The sequence below is a fragment of the Lissotriton helveticus genome, chromosome 2_2 (genome assembly GCF_964261635.1).
Source record: "Lissotriton helveticus chromosome 2_2, aLisHel1.1, whole genome shotgun sequence".
Lineage (NCBI taxonomy): Eukaryota > Metazoa > Chordata > Amphibia > Caudata > Salamandridae > Lissotriton > Lissotriton helveticus.
In genome coordinates, this window is record NC_136060.1 from 182,639,597 (window position 1) to 182,659,624 (window position 20,028).

Consider the following 20,028-nt stretch of genomic DNA (forward strand, 5'->3'; position numbering starts at 1 on the left):
CCTTGAGGAAGTTGCAGAACCACCACATGTGTTGCTGAGCCTTTTGAAGTCCGTGGGACGTCAGAAGCAGTGGACTGGTCAGCTTCGTTGCAGTGCCTGCAGCTGTAGGGGATTGACTCCTTCACTCCAATGGAGATTACTTAGGGTGCCCTTGATTCGTTCCCTCTGGTCTATTGAAGATCCTGGATGAAGCACAGACATAGACGATGAAGAAGACTTGCAGATCAGCGAGACCAGGAACAACAGGAGTCTTCCGTGATGCAATCTCGGCTTCAAAGGCTTAGTCCAGCGAAGTCCAAGTGCCCAGAGGGTCGAAGAGTGACATGGTTTTAGGCTTGGGTCTTGTCCCACGACAAATCTGAGAACCCACCCACAAGTAGGCCCTTAAATACCCTATAAAAGGGATTAGGACGCCTCAGGGATCCCTCCCAGAGGAGGGGCTAGACTGAGGGGAGGATACTCCCATGTCCTTTGTCCAGTTTCACGCCAGAGAGGGGGCCAAGGGATGCTTCAAACATTTCCACCAAACGTGGTACTAGCAGTGTAGAGAATGTGTCGTAAAATTCTATTGGTAGACCATCAAGACTTTGGGCCTTGTTTTTTTAGCTAGGGTTTGTATTGCCTGTGTCACGTCCGCAGGCATGATGATCGTGTCAATGGTGGCTTTGTCGCCCATCGCTATGCGTGGCAGAGGGTGAATAGCTAGGAATCTGTCCACTGCCTCGGGATCTGTCTGGCTTATGGCAGTATATCATTCTGCATAATAAGTGTAGAATGCTTGCATAATGTCCGATTGGGAGCGGACTGTTGTGTCTGCAGTAGTGATCACTTTAGTTATAGGCCCCGAGACAGTGTCTTGCCGCACAAGCCACGTTAACAATGTACCTGCTCTATCTCCCTCCCTTTGTCTCCTGGGTGATTGTACTTTAAAGTTGCATTGCCTGAGGTTCGCAATTACTTCAGTATATTTGGTTTTAGTGCCTGCTACCTCAGCCAGTGTCGCACAATTTTTGGCCACTGCTTGTGACAGTATTGCCAGCCTCTGCCCTTCCTCTAGTATACGTCGTTCTAGAGTCTTAGATGCTCCTGAAATCAGCCTCTGCTCTTCCTCTAGTATACGTCGTTCTAGAGTCTTACATGCTCCTGAAATTTGCCGAATGCATGTTCCCCTTATCACAGCCTTAAACGCGTCCCATTCCAATGTTCTTGCGGTTGCCGTCTCAGTACGTTCCTGGAAGTAATTCTGGATGTGTATTTTTTGTTCATGTCTGAATATCGGATTTCCTAGGCATTTGCTAGGTAGTTCCCAGGTGCGGACTGGGGGGAGAGCGGTTGGCAAGTTAGAGTGAGCGTGTGTGCGTCATGGTCAGACAGGATTCACCCTAAATAATCTGTGTTTTGTATAATGGGGATTATGTGGGATGTACATAGGAATCGGTCTAGGCCATGGGTACTCACAAACTTTCTCTCGGGGGCCACATTTACAATGTGGTTTGTGTCCGAGGGCCGCACCAGTGGGGGCGGGGTCAGTGGGGGAGGGGGTGGAGTTAGAGCAACAAAAAAACTGTAACCATGAGGTTGAACACAGGTCCCTGCAGTGGACGCCTTCGTCCACTGAGCCACCAGACCCGGCATACACACATCTCTCTCTCTCTATCTCTCTCTCTCTCTCTCTCTCCCTCCCTCTTCCTCCCTCAACCTCTCTCTCCCTCTCTCCCTCCATCTCTCCCTATTTCTCCCACTGTCTCACTCAGACTGTCTGACTCCCTCTCTCTCTCTCCGTCTCCCTCTCTCTCTCTGTCTCCTTCCCTCTCCCTCTCGGTCTCCCTCACTCTGCTGCCCTCCTCACTCTGTCGCCCTCCTCCCTCTGTCGCCCTCCTTCCTGTCGCCCTCCTCCCTCTGTCACTCTCCCCCTCACTCCTCCCTCCGTCACTCTCCACCCTCCCTCCCACTTCCCTCCCTCTGTCTGTCACCCCCTCCCTCCCACCTCCCTCCCACTGTCTGTCACCCCCTCCCTCCCACCTCCCTCCCTCTGTCTCCCTCCTCCCTACCTGTCTGTCACCCTCCTCCCTCCGTCTGTCACCCTCCTCCCTCCCTCTGTCTGTCTCCCTTCTTCCTCCCTCGGTCTGTCACCCTCTCCCTTTCTCTGTCTCCCTCCCTTTCCTTTTCTCTGTCTCCCTCCCTCTCCCTTTCTCTGTCTCCCTCCCTTTCTCTGCCTCCCTCCCTCTCCCTGTCTCCCTCCCTCTCACTTTCTCTGTCTCCCTCCCTTTCTCTGCCTCCCTCCCTCTCCTTCTCTTTGTCTCCCTCCCTCTCCCTGTCTCCCTCCCTCTCCCTCTCTTACTCTGCCTCTGTCTGTCTCCCTCTGTTTCCCTCCCTCTGTTTGTCTCGGTCTCTCTCTCTTTGTCTCGGTCTCCCTCTCTTTGTCTCCCTTTGTCTCCCTCTCCTTGTCTCCCTCCTCCCTCTGTCTCCCTCCTCCCTCTGGCTCCCTCCTCCCTCTGGCTCCCTCCTCCCTCTGGTTCCCTCCTCCCTCTGCCTCCCTCCTCCCTCTGCCTCCCTCCTCCCTCTGCCTCCCTCCTCCCTCTTCCCTCTGCCTCCCTCCTCCTTCTGTCTGTCGCCCTCTGTCTGTCTCCCTCCCTCTGTCCCCCTCTCCCTCCCTGTTCGTTTCTGTCCGTCTCTCTGTCTCCCTTTTCCTCCCTCCCTCTCCCTCTCCCTCCCTTGCTCTCCCTCAGTCTGCCTCCCTTTCGTTCCCTCCCTCTCCCTCCCTTTCCTTCCCTCCCTTGCTCTCCCCCCGTCTGCTTCCCTTTCCCTCCCTCTCTCCCTTTCCCTCCTTTTCTCGCTCACCCTCTACCTGCCTCCCTTTCCCTCCTTCCTTTCCCTCCCTCCCTCGCTCTCCTTCTGTCTACCTCCCTTTCACTCCCTCGCTCGCTCTCCCTCCCCCTCCCTTTCCCTCCCTCGCTCTCCCTCTGTCTGCCTCCATTTCCCTCCCTCTGTCTGCCTCCCTTTCCCTCCCTACCTCGCTCTCCCTCCCTTTCCCTCCCTCGCTCTCCCTTTCCCTCCCTGTCTCCCTCCCTCTACCTCCCTCCCTCTCCCTGTCTGCCTCCCTCTCCTTCCCTCCCTCGCTCTCCCTTGCTCTCCCTCTACCTCCCTTTCCCCCTCCTTTCCCTCCCTCGCTCACCCTGTCTACCTCCTTTTCCCTCCCTCCCTCTCCCTCCCTTTCCCTCGCTCTCCCTCCCTTTCCCTCCCTCGCTCTCCCTTTCCCTCCCTGTCTCCCTCCCTCCCTCTCCCTGTCTGCCTCCCTCTCCTTCCCTCCCTCGCTCTCCCTTGCTCTCCCTCTACCTCCCTTTCCCCCCTCCTTTCCCTCCCTCGCTTTCCCTGTCTACCTCCTTTTCCCTCCCTCCCTCGCTCTCCCTCCCTTTCCCTCGCTCTCCCTCCCTTTCACTCCTTCCCTCGCTCTCCCTCTGTATCCCTCCCATTCCCTCCCTCCCTCCCTCCCTCCCTCTGTCTCCTTCCCTCCATCACCTCACCCTGCCTGTGTGTGCCTGGGTTGAGACAGCTTCAGCACACAGCCGCAACCAAGCACTTCACAGGTCTTTAAAAGACCATTTGTATGTTAATGAGGCTTTTTTATTTCACCTCTTAGCGCCCCTGCAGCTCCACTCTGACTATCACTGGAATGCCGGGCCCCCACAGAGCAGCAGAGTCTCTTAGAGTCGCGCGCAGTGTTTGCAGACACTTTAATTTCTTTTTTTTTTTTTTAAACACGGGTAAGATGTCTGCAAGGTCCGCGGGCCGCCAAGGAAGGCTTGCTGTGCCGCTGGCGGCCCGCGGGCCGTACTATGAGTACCCGTGGCTAGGCGAACCCTAAGGTTATGTGGAATCGAGTGAAAGGAGTATAGTCTAGTCGTGGGGTACTTGCTGCGCCATGCATCTTCTAGAGCCCAGTGATCAACTCAAGTATTAACATTTTTCTTTTGTGCAATGGCCGGGGATGCTGGGTGTGGGGGATGTGATCTGTCCAGGATTAACATCTGCACACAGTTATAGTCTCCTCCTATTATCCAAGACGACGTAGTATACTGGACCAGATTGTGGGATGGGGAGTCCCAATAGTTTCCACTCTTCAGCTGTTAGATGTGTTTCCTGGAGCATTGCTATCTGCGCATTGTCTTTTAACGTAAGCATATACTGCATATCTCTAGCTTGCCGTGAGCATGTCTTGCACATTAAGTGTTAGAATGTTAATATCGCTTTTAAGTGTCATTAGGGATTGTGAGAGTTGTGGCATGTGTGTCACGGGGGTGGAGTGATCGTCCACCTTTGTTCCGCTATAGAGCTGCGCAGGGGCATATAGCGCTCTTCGATCTGATGACATACATTCAGTATATGGGTAAATGACAAATGTACGGATATTAACAGGGGGTGGGAAATATTCCCAATACTTGGGAACTACTGCAACGGGCAGTGCATCCAAAATGTGCATGTTGCTTTTACTCTAATGTATTGTGGGCTTGGACGATTGCCAGCATGGGCCAGTCTTGCGAGTGGCTTTTGCAGGATCTGTGTGTGGGGAGGGGTCTAGTGTCCATCTACCATATTCTGTTTGTAATGTGTATATGATAAGCTCTTAGCTAAGCATTAATCAAAAAAATGTAATGCATGCATATGTCCAGCAGCGGGCACAGTTCATATAAGTGTGTCCGCAGTTTTCGGTGTCACCAAAGGAGGGATCACTGAGCCCGCTCGGGACTTGGATGTGTCGCTGCCTTCTTCTACTCAGGTGAAGATATGTGGGCATCTATCTTCGTCTGTTGCCGTTGATGATGGCCCTAGTTCCGCTGTTGCTTGCAGAGCTTTCCTGAGCTCAACTAAGATTTGTTCCAAGTCTGGGGATCCCGTGACCTGCATGCAGTTCCTGAGCTTGGGGTGCTTGCTGAGTTTCTTGGGACAGCAGCGTCTGCTTTTCGGTATTTGAGATTGTTCATTATGTTTTGAGGTTGGTGCGAGCAGTCATAGGCTTGACTTCCAGGAACGAACATTGTTGGCACTGCACTGCCCGAGAGTAGTCTGGAAAAAGCATGATCATCTTATCTTCGACTCGGATGGGCCGGTGTTGTCTCTGTCCCAGTAATGGAGAAACTTTGCTAGCAATGGGCGGGGTGACGATCCCGGAGGTGGGTGGCAAGCCGACAACCTATGCGCCCTATCTATTGAGAAAAAAGGTGTGATGTCCGCAGGTGGCATAAAGGTGCAGAACCAGGTTTCTATGTAGTCGAAGAGATTTGTTCCCTCGTCGCCTTCTGGCAGGCCCAGGACGCAAAAGTTACATCTTCTCGAACGGCCTTCAAGATCTAAGCACTCCTCCAGGACCACCACCTGATTCTGTAGTGTCCGTAACATTTCTTCTTGTGTTTTTGCAATGCGCAGCAGAGTGGCGATCATTTTCTCTCCGTCCGCAACCTTATCCGCCAGTTTGCTGTAGTCGTCCCGTAATATGTTAAGGTCTGTTGTGAGGGTGCGCCGCCTTTCTACCATTGTGGCCCGAGATTGCTCGATGGCCGCCACTACCATATCCAATTTTTCGGACATGGTTAGGACAGATGACGCCTCTGCATCTTCATGCTGAGTTTTAGCCGTGTTGCTTGGAGTTATAGATGGCATCTGGGATCCTTTGTGCTTAGATATGAAACTGCCTTTGAGCCTGCTCTTATCTAGTTTGTGAAGGCAGGTCTGTTGTGAGGGCCAGGCTACAATTCAGGCGTGGAAGCAGCCAATGGATCATCGGATGTCCCCTTGCCACTCATATTCTGGTTGAGTCTTAAGAGTGGTGAGGTAGGTGAGCTTGCAAGTCATGGTGGGTATTCTTGCTAGGCCGCACCTCGATTTTTGGTGCCTAGTGGCGTGCGCTTTTTGCTTGTTTAAGCTCCCTTTGTGTGTTGGACCCTCTTACGCTTCAGGCAGAAGGGGACCGTGGGCCTACTAGCGGACTCGCTGCTCAGATTATGTCTCCCGATCTGCTAAAGGAGCAGGACGTGATTATGTTGGGCGAGGCTCCTGGGAGTCCACTAGGGTCTTCCGAGTCTCATGGATTTCGACTCCAAAGCTATGAGCCTTCCACACTGAACCTCTGATGAGGATCTCCAATTGTGATAGTGGGGGAAGCAGTTGTATGTCTCTTTAAGGGTATTTCCCGATGTCTTTTTGCTAGTGCTAGCTGTTTCGTATGTGGGCCTACTTCAGGATTATGGCCTCGAGCTAGCGTATTGTCAATGGAGTAGGGGCCCGCATGTTGGCCCTGTGCCTTACGCCTGCTGCTATCTGCTCCTACTGGCCAGGTAACCCTTCCAACACCGCTCATCTAGTGCATCAAAGTCGTTCTGTCAGCATGGGGGGCTGCCGGGTCTGTCTGATTGGGCGTCCCGCAACCGCAGCTCGGCTTCTGTCGTGGTTGTGTCCAGGGCTGAGCGGTGTCCTGCACTTCAGCTGCACTGGAGTCCGCGGATCGGGCTTGATGCTGTTCCATTATCTTCCAGGTCCGTGGTGGAGGCTGCTGCAGTTGCTGCCTTATAGCACCATTGTCGGTGCGATGCCTATCTTGTCAGCCCAGCTCACTCCACCAGTGCAAGCGCTCCCCACGATCTCTCAGCTGGGGTTAGTGCAAAGTAGCAAAGTATGCTCAGCGGTGTTGCTGCTGTCGCTGCCTAGCTAGCGAACCTCAAATCTACTCCTCGTTGGTGCCGCCATATTGGGTCCACGTCTGACGAGGCAAGGCCTGAGTATATCGCTGCACTGGGATTTCAGAGTCAGGGAACCGGATCGTTGTTGCTGCTGCAGCAGTACTGGGCACAATAGAGCCATTGAACGACTCCTCTGGCACAAATTATGGGCAAGATTCAAGCAGGGTCGTGGACCTCAGTCAGGCAGGACCAGCATCTTGGCTGACTTGGCCATGCCCGTCCAAGCTAGTCTCTTGAACATGCCACTTGATGGTTCACAACTTTAAAGCATACTTGACCTTAGAGTACTACAAATATAGCAGGCCCACAGCGCGCTCTCTGGACCTTTATGCTCCCACCCACCGGCCGCATCAATAATTTTACCCCCTCTGTGGCTACAGTAGGGGCTTCCACTAACAGCCTTAGACGGCACACCAATCGACCCAACCCTTTCATAGCCACGGCAAAGGTGTCCACAAGAGAGAGAGCAACAGGGATACTGTGCAGCCCAGTCTTCTGCCCGTCCAGCTGCCACACCCCCCAAAACCTCTTTAGGTAAGGTATGTGCGCTTAGAAGTCTCTATCAGAAATTTCATTTACTTTATCACTATGTAGACTCAATCTAGAGGAGACCCAATAGAAGTCTACAGACAAAAGGATGGCCCTCACGCCTGTGATGCACATTGGTCCAACCCATAAAATAAAAGAAAGGCAACCAAGTAGTGTATGGGCTACTTCTCGCCAGTTTGGCCAAAACTAATTAAAAAAGGACCAATCTAGTGGGCAAGTCATGGTCGTGGGTTAGAATGGCAGTGTTGTGTTGCTGGAGTAACTCCTGCTTGTGGAAGAGAATCATACTGAATGGTTTGCTTCTAAGGAGTAGACTCACCGATCCTGGACTCCACTGGAAGAGAAAGTCAATATACTAGGATCCTTGTCAATCCAGCACACACTATGCACTAACTTAAAGTTTCCTCCAACTCAGGCCTCACACAAAGGAGGTAGGACAAAGTGTTTTCCCAGCTAATCATTACCTTAACGCATGAAACACAGCTTATTTCATATCCATATATACAAGCACATCAATAACTTCTCCAGCTTACATGCTGAATTTTCTGATTATTCAATAACAATGCATATTAAAAATGTTATACCTTGCTAAAGTGGATTTTCCAGAGCCAGGAGCACCTCGTAGCAGGAGAAGAACTTTGCCTAAAATGCGTTTCTTTTTTTTCACACTTGGAATAACAGATTGATTCAATGGAGGCATTTTGTGGTTTCCAGATTCTTGTCCTTGGACTTTTGATGTGAATGGGTTGCTAACCCAGGCATTTAAACACTTCTCGGGAGAACCATCAACACTTCTCCTATATCCTCCCTGGTTCAATGCAGGTGTCCAGTGACCAGGACTGAATGCAACAGGAGTGATAAAATTGTGATAGCTGGATGGGTAAAACTCACTAGCCAATGGGTTCCAGGCAGTCAGTTGGGAACTGAATTGATTCTCAGACTGGAGGGCATCTGTATTCGGTGCACCGTGGACAATACTAGACATATCCTCTTTATTCGGAGGATTACTTGAAACAATTGTGTCATCTTGTTGACTAAGGAATGGTATGCCAGATTGTTCCAAAGTCAGTGAACGGTTAAGAACAGGAAGAATAGGCTGATTGCAATGTTGCTCTTGAAAAGAATCAGATTTGTTACCCAGGTCCTTATTCAAATGATCACTCTGAAACCCTTCCAAGTGCACAGGTTTTGAGAATGCACCATTATCGGAGAGTGTACTTCCCTGGCAGTTCAGTTCAAGTTCACCTGAAAAGGCACTTGTGTCCACAGTTGCATCATCAGTTTGCACACTCCATTTTACCAACTCAGGCTGAAAAGATGCAAAGCGGTTTTGGCTTGGTCGGAATGAGAAGCAATCAAAACATTTATCATTCTCTTGCATGCTATTTAAATTCACACTAGAGCTCCCCAATCGTGGAAGTTCACTGCTACCAGTTACATAGTCCAGTGGCTCAGAAACTCTTACAGTGTCTGAATTACATGGTGAAAGATGGGAACTACGGCTGCATTTCTCAAATTCATTTTGTATCAATATATCAAACTCCTTGGTCAACAACATACTTGCGGACGGGTCTGTGTCTACTGAGCTTGTAAATTGTGCAAGATCATTTGCCAAAACATTGTTCCCTTCAACAAAATGAGCCTGTTTCGCATCCTCCAGGGATATGGCTATTGAATCAAATCCACTACCATCAGGACAGCATTCTTTTGATGTTCCTTTAGCTGCAGTTGAAAGTTCCAGTAGGTAATCCATTGCAACTTCAACTGTGTAGAAAAAAAAGTTGAAATGAGACAATGTCAAATATAAATAACACTTCAAAGTGACACAGTAAATAGTCTACCTCCCCTTGTAGACCCCCTCTTTCCACGCTGCCAATAACTTTGATTCTATCTGTATTCGACCCCGTAGGCACTCTGCTGCCCTTTGGCTCTATTTCTGCTATCATACCACACACATGGTGATACCACACACATATATACACTCATAATCTATGTAGCATACTGATGGTGTCCGCTTTGAAATGTATTTTTAAGGAGGCTCACAGAGGGAAGGTAACTTTTTGGAGAAGATTTTAACTCTGCAATGCTTATAAAATGTTTCCTTAGAGCAATTGATCAGTATTGCTTAAACAGATGCAGTTGGTAGATTATAATGTTTTGAAGTTGTGATGAGATTCCTATGATGTTAAAAAACTACCCCACTCTGACATCTTTGAAATGCACTAAACCATATGAGAATAAAGCATCATGAAAAATGGCTTATTTATTGACTAGAACAAAAGTCAGCTGATAGTCTGCTAGGAGCGACATGAGACCACAGAGCCTTGTATGGATTCTTTCCCGGAGATACTACGCTATCTAGTTAAGATCAAGGAGTTCAACAGTTTAGTAATGTACGAGTTTTCATACAGTATCCCATGTGATTCTCCATCACTGTCTTCATGAAAATGGGGTGTTCCTTGATGCATTAAAGTAAAAAAAGAAAACATTCTCCAATATTTATTTATCTGTTCTCCTCTATCCCTTTATCTCCAATACCGTCTCACTGTTTTGCAGTGTCCCCAGGCATCCTCTCTTAGACCCCACCCTCTTCAACCTGTATATGACCACTCTGGTCAACACCATCAGATCCTTTGCGTTTGATAAAATATCTTATGCTGGTGACAGCCATCTTGTTATCTTTGTATCTGACAATATTGACCACACATGTGTCATTTCAGTGCTTGCATGCTGCAGGTGGACCACTGCGTGTGCTTGCATTGTTTAAAATTAAACAGTGACAAAATGGAGGTGAAGCTACTTGGGAACACCACCTCCCGACGTTCTCATGGTTTTTGGCCAGAAAAACTAGCTGACATCCTGTAGCCTACGAATTCCTCAGGAAATCTTTAACTCAATCTTGATTCTAACTTGTCCAAGACTCTGTGCAAAATATTTCTTTGGCTCCCTATGGTTTCCTGTAGATCCATTATCCAAGGGCTCATCACAAGCTGTGCTGATTAATGCAATGTCTTGGGCATCAGGATCGCCGCCCATCTCACCAAAAGACTCCAGGTCATTCGAAAAGTGGCTGCCCACTTAGTTTTCAATGCCCCCTTTGCACTTCTACTGGTTCTCTCTTACTATTTATTCACTGGCTTTCCATACAAAAAGGTGTCTTTTTAAGTTATTCTGTCACACCCACAGGACACTTCTCTTCACTAAACCTCGATACCTCTCCAATACAAACACTTATACTCGGAGGGCGGAGCTTGCAGGCAGTGAGGATGGCCACCTGATTCCCTAGCTCCGCCGATACCACCGAGAACCCTTCATTATCCTGCTTTAAAGCAAAAACTTTAGCTCCCTTCTGGCATCGCCACGCGTCGGAAGGGCCTGGGAACCCTCTAAGCTGCCGCCACGAGTGAAATATTGCCGTTAAAGACGACGGAGATCTGGTGCCGTGACGGGAAGCGGTGGGCCGCAGACAGCGGTCTCCAGTGATATCTGATCCGGGCGACGTCGTGGTGCGTGCGGCAGGAAGGGTTGAGCCGGCCCCCCTGGGCCCCAAGCGCCCCGATCGGAACCACGATATTCCAGAATTTGGACAGACCCCACAAGGTTACCCAGGCAGTGCAACGGGCAGCCGCGCGGCGGGTTGCTGCGACCGCTGTGGGACGAGAACGCGCAGGTTGGCGAGGGCGCCACTTTGGGGCTCCCGGAGCGGCCGGGTCGTGACTGCGTCCTGGGCTGGCCTGGTGGCGCAGGAACTGAGCTGAGACGATCGCCTCTCCCTGGAAGTCAGCGGTCTCTGCGGCTCCACCGGCGGGGTGCCCCTGTTGTCGAGCCCCTGCTGCAGTCACGCGAGTAGGGGCGCCATTGCGTGCCCTTTGGACAACCTCCCCCGCAGGTCAGTGCACACACTATGCTGAGTCCTCATTGGAGGTGCGGACAGACAGAGGGGACAGTGGTTTGAGAGGCAGTGCCTTGGTGGACTGCGGCGCACCCGGGGTCGGGCCCGGTTCAGGGGCTGAACTCCTCACAAATTAACGGATATCTTCGGGAGATTCTGGCCCAGGCTTCCACAGGATCTCCACGGGTACAAGGCCGGAGGGTCGGTGGCGGAAACCTGGCTGACCTAGAGAACACATCTAAACACACGGAGTCATCTCTCCTGCCTCCCCCTCCCCCCCCTCTTGGGAGGCATAGTACGCCCGCAGAGATCGGCAGGCACCGGCCATCGTGCCAACATGGGGAAAGGGGATAAAACGCAGAGTAGACGCCCTTTTTCGCAGCGGCGGCTGCCGGCCCAGAACTCACCGACCCAGGGCAGTGAGGACACATGTCCGGAAGAGGCCCAGGTGGAGGAATCGGACCTCAAGACTATGCTCCGGTCGATGGAGCAGAGTATCCAATCCAGCATAACTGTGCTGGGATCCAAGATGGATGCCATGTCTTACAGAATGGACCGCATGGCGGAACGTTTGGATAAACATGCTGAGAAACATGACATGGCTGAAAGAAGAATCACGGAGGTGGAGGAGGCTCAGACGGAACTGGATACAGCGCACAGACGAGTGGAGACCCTCATGAGATTCCTACAGGACAAGACGGAGGATTTGGAGGCCCGGTCTCGACGCTGCAATCTCCGAATCACGGGTCTGCCGGAGTCCACTCAGACTGGTAAGATGGAGCTCTTCGTCGAGAGGCTGCTCATCACGCTCCTGGGAGACGGGGTGTTCTCGGCGATGTTTGTGGTGGAACGAGCTCATCGATCCCTGGGTCCACGGCCGAAGCCGGGCCTACCCCCTCGTCCAATTATAGCAAAACTTCTCAACTATAGGGACAGAAACACGGCTCTCAGGCTAGCACGAGCCAAAGGGGAACTGCAATTTGAGGGCTCGGCCATCTCCATATTCCCTGATTTCACGGCTAGAGTGCAGGAAGCACGTAAGCACTTTGCCCCACACAAAAAGCGTCTCAGGGAACTGGGGCTAGACTACGCAATGTTGTACCCGGCCAAACTGCGTGTCAACAGACAGGGCCACTCTCACATTTTCACGGACCCTACGGAGCTCCTAAAGGCCTTGAAATCCTGGGCCAAGGAAAAGAAGACCGGGAGTGCAGATCAGCAGACAGACCAAGACAAGAGTCAACTGGATGAGCAGGAGTGATCAAGGGGTGCCAATTTGATGTAGGGGAGGCTCCGCAGCCGATCCTGGCTGTGTCGGAACCCCTTCATGTGCCGAGGACTTGGAAATGAACCCGCGGCACACAGCAAGCACTGGCGGTCTTTTTGCAGATAAGTGTCGATGGGGTTTTGGGGGGTGCGGAGCCTGCCTATCTGAAGCTTTACAGTTCAAGACATGTAGAGATACCGTCCTTGCTCTCTATTTTGACTCCATTTTGAATGGACCCTGCTACAGTATTGGGGATGGAGAGACAGTCGTGAATCACATGTGGAGCATAATGATGTGGTATATACTGTTGCTTTGCTCATTTGGTGGTGGTAGTGGCGGGGCGGGGGGTCATGCCTCAGTGCAGGAAGGTGGTAGTGGAAAAGGGCATTGACCTGCGACCTTTGCCCCCGAGCGCATCGCTTTTGTGGGTTTTGAGAATGTTGTGGGGGCGGGATGGGAGGGTTGGGGACCGGCATGGCCAAATTGGGGTGGGTCTGCTGTGGGAGGGGGGTGGGTCTGCTGTGGGAGGGGGGCGGGTCTGCTGTGGGAGGGGGGCGGGGCTCCTGGGAAAGTTGTTGTTGCATTGTTGCTACACCTGCTGGGTTTCCTGTTTCCTGCTCCTTTGTGCCAACTCTCGCTGTGTTCCTACATTAGCAAAAACTGTCTGTGTCTGCCTAGCCCTCCGCGGACCCGCCCGCCAGTCTCCCGCCGCTCCACCGCTTTTACCACCTACAGCGGGAGCCGCCGAGCGGAGACCGGCGAGGGGCGGGACTACGACACCCAGAAGCCCTGCTGGGGTCCGCGTGTAAAGGAGGCGCCAGGAGGCGCATAAAAACAGCGTCACCGCCATTGACTGTGGGTTTCCTGTTTCCTGCTCCTTTGTGCCAACTCTCGCTGTGTTCCTGCATTAGCAAAAACTGTCTGTGTCTGCCTAGCCCTCCGCGGACCCGCCCGCCAGTCTCCCGCCGCTCCACCGCTTTTACCACCTACAGCGGGAGCCGCCGAGCGGAGACAGGCGAGGGCCGGGACTACGACACCCAGAAGCCCTGCTGGGGTCCGCGTGTAAAGGAAGCGCCAGGAGGCGCATAAAAACAGCGTCACCGCCATTGACTGTGGGTTTCCTGTTTCCTGCTCCTTTGTGCCAACTCTCGCTGTGTTCCTGCATTAGCAAAAACTGTCTGTGTCTGCCTAGCCCTCCGCGGACCCGCCCGCCAGTCTCCCACCGCTCCACCGCTTTTACCACCTACAGCGGGAGCCGCCGAGCGGAGACCGGCGAGGGGCGGGACTACGACACCCAGAAGCCCTGCTGGGGTCCGCGTGTAAAGGAAGCGCCAGGAGGCGCCTAAAAACAGCGTCACCGCCATTGACTGTGGGTTTACTGTTTCCTGCTCCTTTGTGCCAACTCTCGCTGTGTTCCTGCATTAGCAAAAACTGTCTGTGTCTGCCTAGCCCTCCGCGGACCCGCCCGCCAGTCTCCCGCCGCTCCACCGCTTTTACCACCTACAGCGGGAGCCGCCGAGCGTAGACCGGCGAGGGGCGGGACTACGACACCCAGAAGCCCTGCTGGGGTCCGCGTGTAAAGGAAGCGCCAGGAGGCGCATAAAAACAGCGTCACCGCCATTGACTGTGGGTTTACTGTTTCCTGCTCCTTTGTGCCAACTCTCGCTGTGTTCCTGCATTAGCAAAAACTGTCTGTGTCTGCCTAGCCCTCCGCGGACCCGCCCGCCAGTCTCCCGCCGCTCCACCGCTTTTACCACCTACAGCGGGAGCCGCCGAGCGTAGACCGGCGAGGGGCGGGACTACGACACCCAGAAGCCCTGCTGGGGTCCGCGTGTAAAGGAAGCGCCAGGAGGCGCATAAAAACAGCGTCACCACCGCCTCGCGGGACGCCCGGAGCGAAGCCCGGGCAAAGGGCGGGCCCTCTGTGGCCCTCAGGGGACCTAAGGTGACGGGCCGGGCCACCCCTCTTCCATCTAATGTACCCAAGAGTCATCATTAAGATAACCTGGATTTATGATCTACCTTCAGCCTTCAAAAACCGCCTCTTCCTATTCATATAAGCCTGCTTTGAACCAGGACTATCGGGAAAGTCAAACCGGAAGGTAACGAGGCCTGTCTGATTCCTATTGACTACACTGACTATATTGGGGTTAAGGTTATTAGGAACATTGCCAGATATTTAAATGTCTAAGTCAAGGAATCCCATCGCCCCGGGTAATACCATGGACAATTACCTGGTACAAGTTGTTGAAAAAATAAATCATGAACGGAGGTCCTCGCTGGGTCTTGGTACCCCACCGATTTTGCCTCAAAATGAGAACTTACAAACAGACTTAATCCTTCTGGGTTCCCCAATTGATTTATCCCCAGCTCCACAAGGGCCGGATGTGGGGCTATCAAAAATGGTGTCGTTTGAGGAAAACCCAGCTATTAATGCTGAAACGATATCGGGGGTTTTAAATGTCTCTATGCATGACCTAGACCCAGATATGGAGGTAGTAGATTCCAGCCCTCCCTCACCCCCTGTTCCTGCTCCAAGAGTAACAAAAGTGACTTCTAAGATTTCTTCAAAAAGGGAAGGGTTAAGGTCAAGTAGGAAAAGGCCAGCTACCCCGCCCAACAAGAAAATTGTAGATGGGAATGTGGGTGAAGGAGATGTGAGCCGTGGGTGGGATGATGCAAACTAAAAAAACTTATGGGCATGCTGGACATTAAGTTAAGTGAGTTAGTAAAACCCTTATTGTCAAAAATTGATCACCTCACGGCTAAAATAAATAAAATGGAGGCCTATATAAAAATAACTAATGATAGAGTGGAGGAATTGCCAACAAGGCTTATAGAAAAATTGGCTGAAAAAACTCCAATAGAAAGTGCAAGCTCAGGTGTAGTAGAGCTTCCACAAATCCAGCAGGTTAATCTGAAGCCTGGTCCAGAACAAACTAATCTTCCTGGTGCTGTCCCCATAGAGCCTGTAGGGGACTGTACACTACAGGGATCCAATGCAGAAAATAATCCTGTGGAGCTAATTGTAGAAGCTTCACCCCTTATTCTGGTACTCGCCAATGTCCCTCCTTTAAATACAGGGCAGATAGAACACCCTGAATCATTATTAAATAAGGCACTTCAATGGTTAAGTAACAACATGCATATGTGTCCTGGGGGTAAACATAAGCTGGCAGAAGATTTGCTAACGGCAAGACGGGTAAAATGGATAGGGAGTAGGATCAAGAAATTCCCTGGGGACTGTGTGGTTGTGAACCTTAAAAGCCCCGAAGTTTTGCCAGAAATTCTGAATAATCTTCTTCCTCCCCAACGTAGAACGGCAGAATTAATTCCACTCACCCTGGACTTTTTCTATAATAGGAAAGGCTTAGTGTCAAACCCGAGTGTTCTGCGAACCAAATGGTCTACAGTGGCCAGTAGAAGTACAAGGGAGGGTCCTTCTAATGTCTGGGGGTTAAACCTAGATAATAGATTTACAGCATTGTCTAACCTGAACGAGTGCGACTGACTTACAATAGATAAAGGATTAATAGTGGAACATCAGTCGACTCTTTCAATATGTCAATTAGACAAATCACTAGACCAACATATAAAAAATCTAGAACTAGATCATAAGGTCCCTATAAGTTCAAATAGCAATGTACCTATAACAGGGTCAGATGGTTCAATTAATATCAGCCTAATAGGTGGGGATGATTTAAGCCCTGAGCAGGGGGGACTTCTAACTGTGGACCCCAGGGGAAATATGGAGGTGCCATTAACACTAGGCCCAACTCCAGGAGAACGACCATTGACTTATATCTTGGAATGTAGCAGGCATAGCGAGTAAGCTCGATACCCCAGAGTGGGTGGATTATATTGACAGGCATGACATAGTTATGATGCAAGAAACTTGGTCAATTAACCCAGTATTTCGTATGGGGTATTTAAATTTCTATAAACCTGCATCTAGAGGAGAAAAAGGACGTCCCTCTGGAGGACTGTTGATATGGGTCCGCCAAGCACTAACTTGCACCATATCACAAAGGCAAATAATATCCAACGACATCCTAGCACTGAACATCAGATGGGCCAATGGCCAAGAAGTAGTTTTGTACAACCTCTACGCTAGGGGGGTTGGTACAGGTATTCCATCTGATGTTTTTACCACCCTAGAACAAGATGTTGAAACCCTTCCACCTAATCCCCATATCATTGTGGGCGGTGATTTTAATTCAACTTTTGAGCCCCTGGGAGAAGAGGATAGAAGCTTAACGGCAGAGGAAGACAGTAGATGGGGAATACCACAATTAGAGATTCCTCCCATAAAAAGATGGAGTGCTACGGCCATCAGGATAAAGAGTCTCTGCCTCTCCAGAGGATTGAGAGCCACGAACGGGAGGACACAATCTGACCTAAAAGGGAATTTTACCTTCGACAATGGCCGTGCAACAAGCAGGATTGATTACTTTTTAATTGATGTAAGAGCATGGTCCAAGCAATTAGACATGGCAGTTGTATCACGCTTGGAGAGTGACCACCATCCCCTGTATATGACATTTCACCCCTATCAAGAGCCTAGTGTACCCTTAAATAACAAGCAGATGGTAACACAAGATGTTGTGTGCTCCAATAACCAAAGACATCTGAAATGGGGAATGTTGCTAGGGGATGAAAGAAAATTAGAACATTTGAAAAATTTAGTAAAAGAAGAAGTTAGCGTTATCAAGACGCATTATGGGAACCCTAATTTTGAGGAATACATGATGGAGGCCCACAAAAATTTATTTAATAAACTCCAAAGTTTTTTCATTAAAACAGTAGACCCAACTGCAGCTAAAAAACATCAAGCCGTTAAAGGCTGGTATGATAAAAGCTGTAGACTGGCAAGGCAAAAACTAAGTGTAGAATTGAAAATAGGAAACCCTATAGCCGTCAAAAGGGCAAGAGATATCTACAGGCTGACGCAAAAGCAATCAAAGAGGCGTTGGGATGAAGAGGGCTGGAGTGAGCTAAAACAGGCCTGTGCCAACAAAGACTCAAAGCGGTTTTGGGCCTTGGTTAAATGGAACAGGAGTGGGGTAGCAGCCCAACCACAAAACCATGTGTCACAAGAAGGCTGGAATGATTTTTTTCAACCCCAGTATGCCAGATGCCCGAGATATGCATCCATATCTCCCCCCCAAACTGTCTTTTTTAATGATCACATATTTACTGAAAAGGAAGTTAGCCTGGCACTGGACTGCGTGTCAGGAGGAAAAGCGCCGGGCATGGATGGCATCCCAGCAGATGTTTTTCTATCTGACCGGTCTTCTTGGTGCACATATTTCACTTGGTTGGCAAATGCAATAGCTATGGGTGGAGAAGTCCCAGCCTCGTGGAAAGGGGCTGAAATCATCCCTATATTTAAAAAGGGGGATATAACCCAGGCAAAAAACTATAGACCCATTAGCTTAATTGACACTGCGCAGAAAATAATGGGTCGACTGGTCCAGAATAAATTACAGCAGTGGATTGAAGACCAAAATATATTGTCGCCATACCAAGCGGGATTTCGCCCTTTGACTAGCAGTGTTGATCAAGTTTTTTATTTCCTAGCCATCTATTGGAGAAATGTCACACTGCGAAATGGCACATTGTACGCAGTTTTTGTGGACCTAAAAGCCGCATTTGATCTGGTCCCGAGAGAAAAACTGTGGGAAACACTGGCCGATGTGGGAATAAGCAGAGAGCTCCTTACCTTGCTGGTCCGCCTCCACGAAAACAATTTTGCAAAAATAAGGTGGGGCAAACAGGGGGAAGTGACGGCCCCTTTTCCAGTTGAACGGGGGGTGAGGCATAGATGTGTCCTGGCCCCAACGCTTTTTTCAATCTATATAAACGGAATTGTGGAGCACTTAAATAAATCTCCAAATGACGCTCCACTCGTAGCAGGTGTACACGTCCCCGTACTAATGTTCGCGGACGATACGCTTTTACTATCACGTACACCTAGTGGATTACAGAAAGCGGTTGACGCTTTTGGGGATTTCTGTGATAGTCGTGGTCTGGAATTAAACACTAGTAAAACTAAATTTATGTGTCTAAGTTCCCAATCGGCTTTCAAGGGGGTGATAAAATTTAAGGGCGAACCACTGGAAAAGGTAGATGCCTTTGCCTACCTAGGAATTATTCTCCAACATGACATGAAATGGAAATCACACATTAATATGGCATCTTTAAAATTTAGCCAGCTAGCAGGTGCAGTTACCATCAAACATAATACATCCATGACAAGACCCATAAATTGTGCACTCGAAATTTATAGTATGAAGGTACTGATTTTTCTATTTCTATTTAAAATTATTTGTACAGCGCACGTACACCAGCGGTTTCATGGCGCTAAACTGACAGAGAACTGGGTAGAAAAACAGGGGCTAAATTGGAACCAGTAAATGAGAAAATGATGTATTAGTTAAAGAATTTGGCAAAGAGATGTGCCTTGAGCTGTTTCCGGAACAGCAGGTAAGAGGTTGAAGCTCTGAGCTCTAAAGGCAACGAATTCCAGAAAATCGGAGCGAGGGTCGCAAATTTCGAGCCTCCCCATTTCTTTCTTCGGAACCGCGGAACAGTAAGAAGGGATTGGGTAGATGACCGCAGTTCCCTGGAGGGAACATAGGGGTTAATCTCAGATGAGATGAAAGCCGGTGCCGTGCCCAGTCGTGCTTGAAAGGTGATAGAAGCAAGCTTAAACTGGACACGGGCACAGACAGGAAGCCAATGTAAGGACTTTAGGAGGGGAGTGGTATGGTGGGACTTTGGGAGTTTGAACACCAGGCGCGCCGCCTGGTTTTGAATCTGCTGCAAACGCCGAAGACTATATGCAGGAATACCTGCATATAGGGCGTTGCCATAATCCAGGCGGGATACGACCATGGCAAGGGTGATTAGTTTTAGGGCATCAAATGAAAAGAAACGGGACACCTTGCGTATGGTACACAGTGCCAAAAAAGAAGAAGAAACCACAGAGCTGACCTGGGAGTGAAGGGTGAGTTGGGAGTTGAGCTTGATGCCTAGAGTTTTAACTGAGGTAGAGGGAACAGGTGGGGAACCAAGGGAAGGGGGCCAGAAGATGGGAGACCAGGGGCTGGATGAACCACCCGTCAACACCAGCTCAGTCTTGTCTGGGTTGAGTTTAAGATGGTTGTGGCTCATCCAGTCTCGGATGTGGATCATGATGGTTTGAAAATTAAGGGCAGAATCGGGGGAAGAGGAAAGATTGAAAACAAGCTGGAGGTCGTCCGCATAATTGAATACGGCGACCTCCATTTGTTGCAGTGAAAAGATAAGAGGGGAGATGTAAAGGTTAAATAAGAGGGGGGAAAGGGAAGAACCGTGGGGGACCCCGCACTGAACATCGCGGAAGTCCGCAGTAAAATCGCCCAGGCGAACTGCCTGGGTGCGGTCCCTCAGGAAGGAGGATAACCAGACCAGCGCGGTGCCCCCGATCCCCGCCGCCTTGACACGGGCAAGTAAGATGGAATGATCCACCGTGTCAAAAGCGGCTGAGAGATCGAGGAGGACCAAGGCCTGAGGTTGGCTGGTATCCATTCCCTCCCTGAGGT

The 20,028-nt window shown here is 50.3% G+C and overlaps 1 protein-coding gene across 2 annotated transcripts in view; it reads right to left on the reverse strand.

Annotated features, from left to right (window-relative positions):
* Positions 1–20,028, reverse strand: part of N4BP2 (NEDD4 binding protein 2) — a 1,406,797-nt gene that overhangs the window by 1,203,312 nt on the left and 183,457 nt on the right. For both annotated transcript variants that reach the window (XM_078678311.1, XM_078678313.1), the window contains exon 3: positions 7,868–9,047. In XM_078678311.1, the coding sequence (XP_078534437.1) occupies positions 7,868–9,047 (1,180 nt within the window). The remainder of the gene's footprint in view (positions 1–7,867; positions 9,048–20,028) is intronic.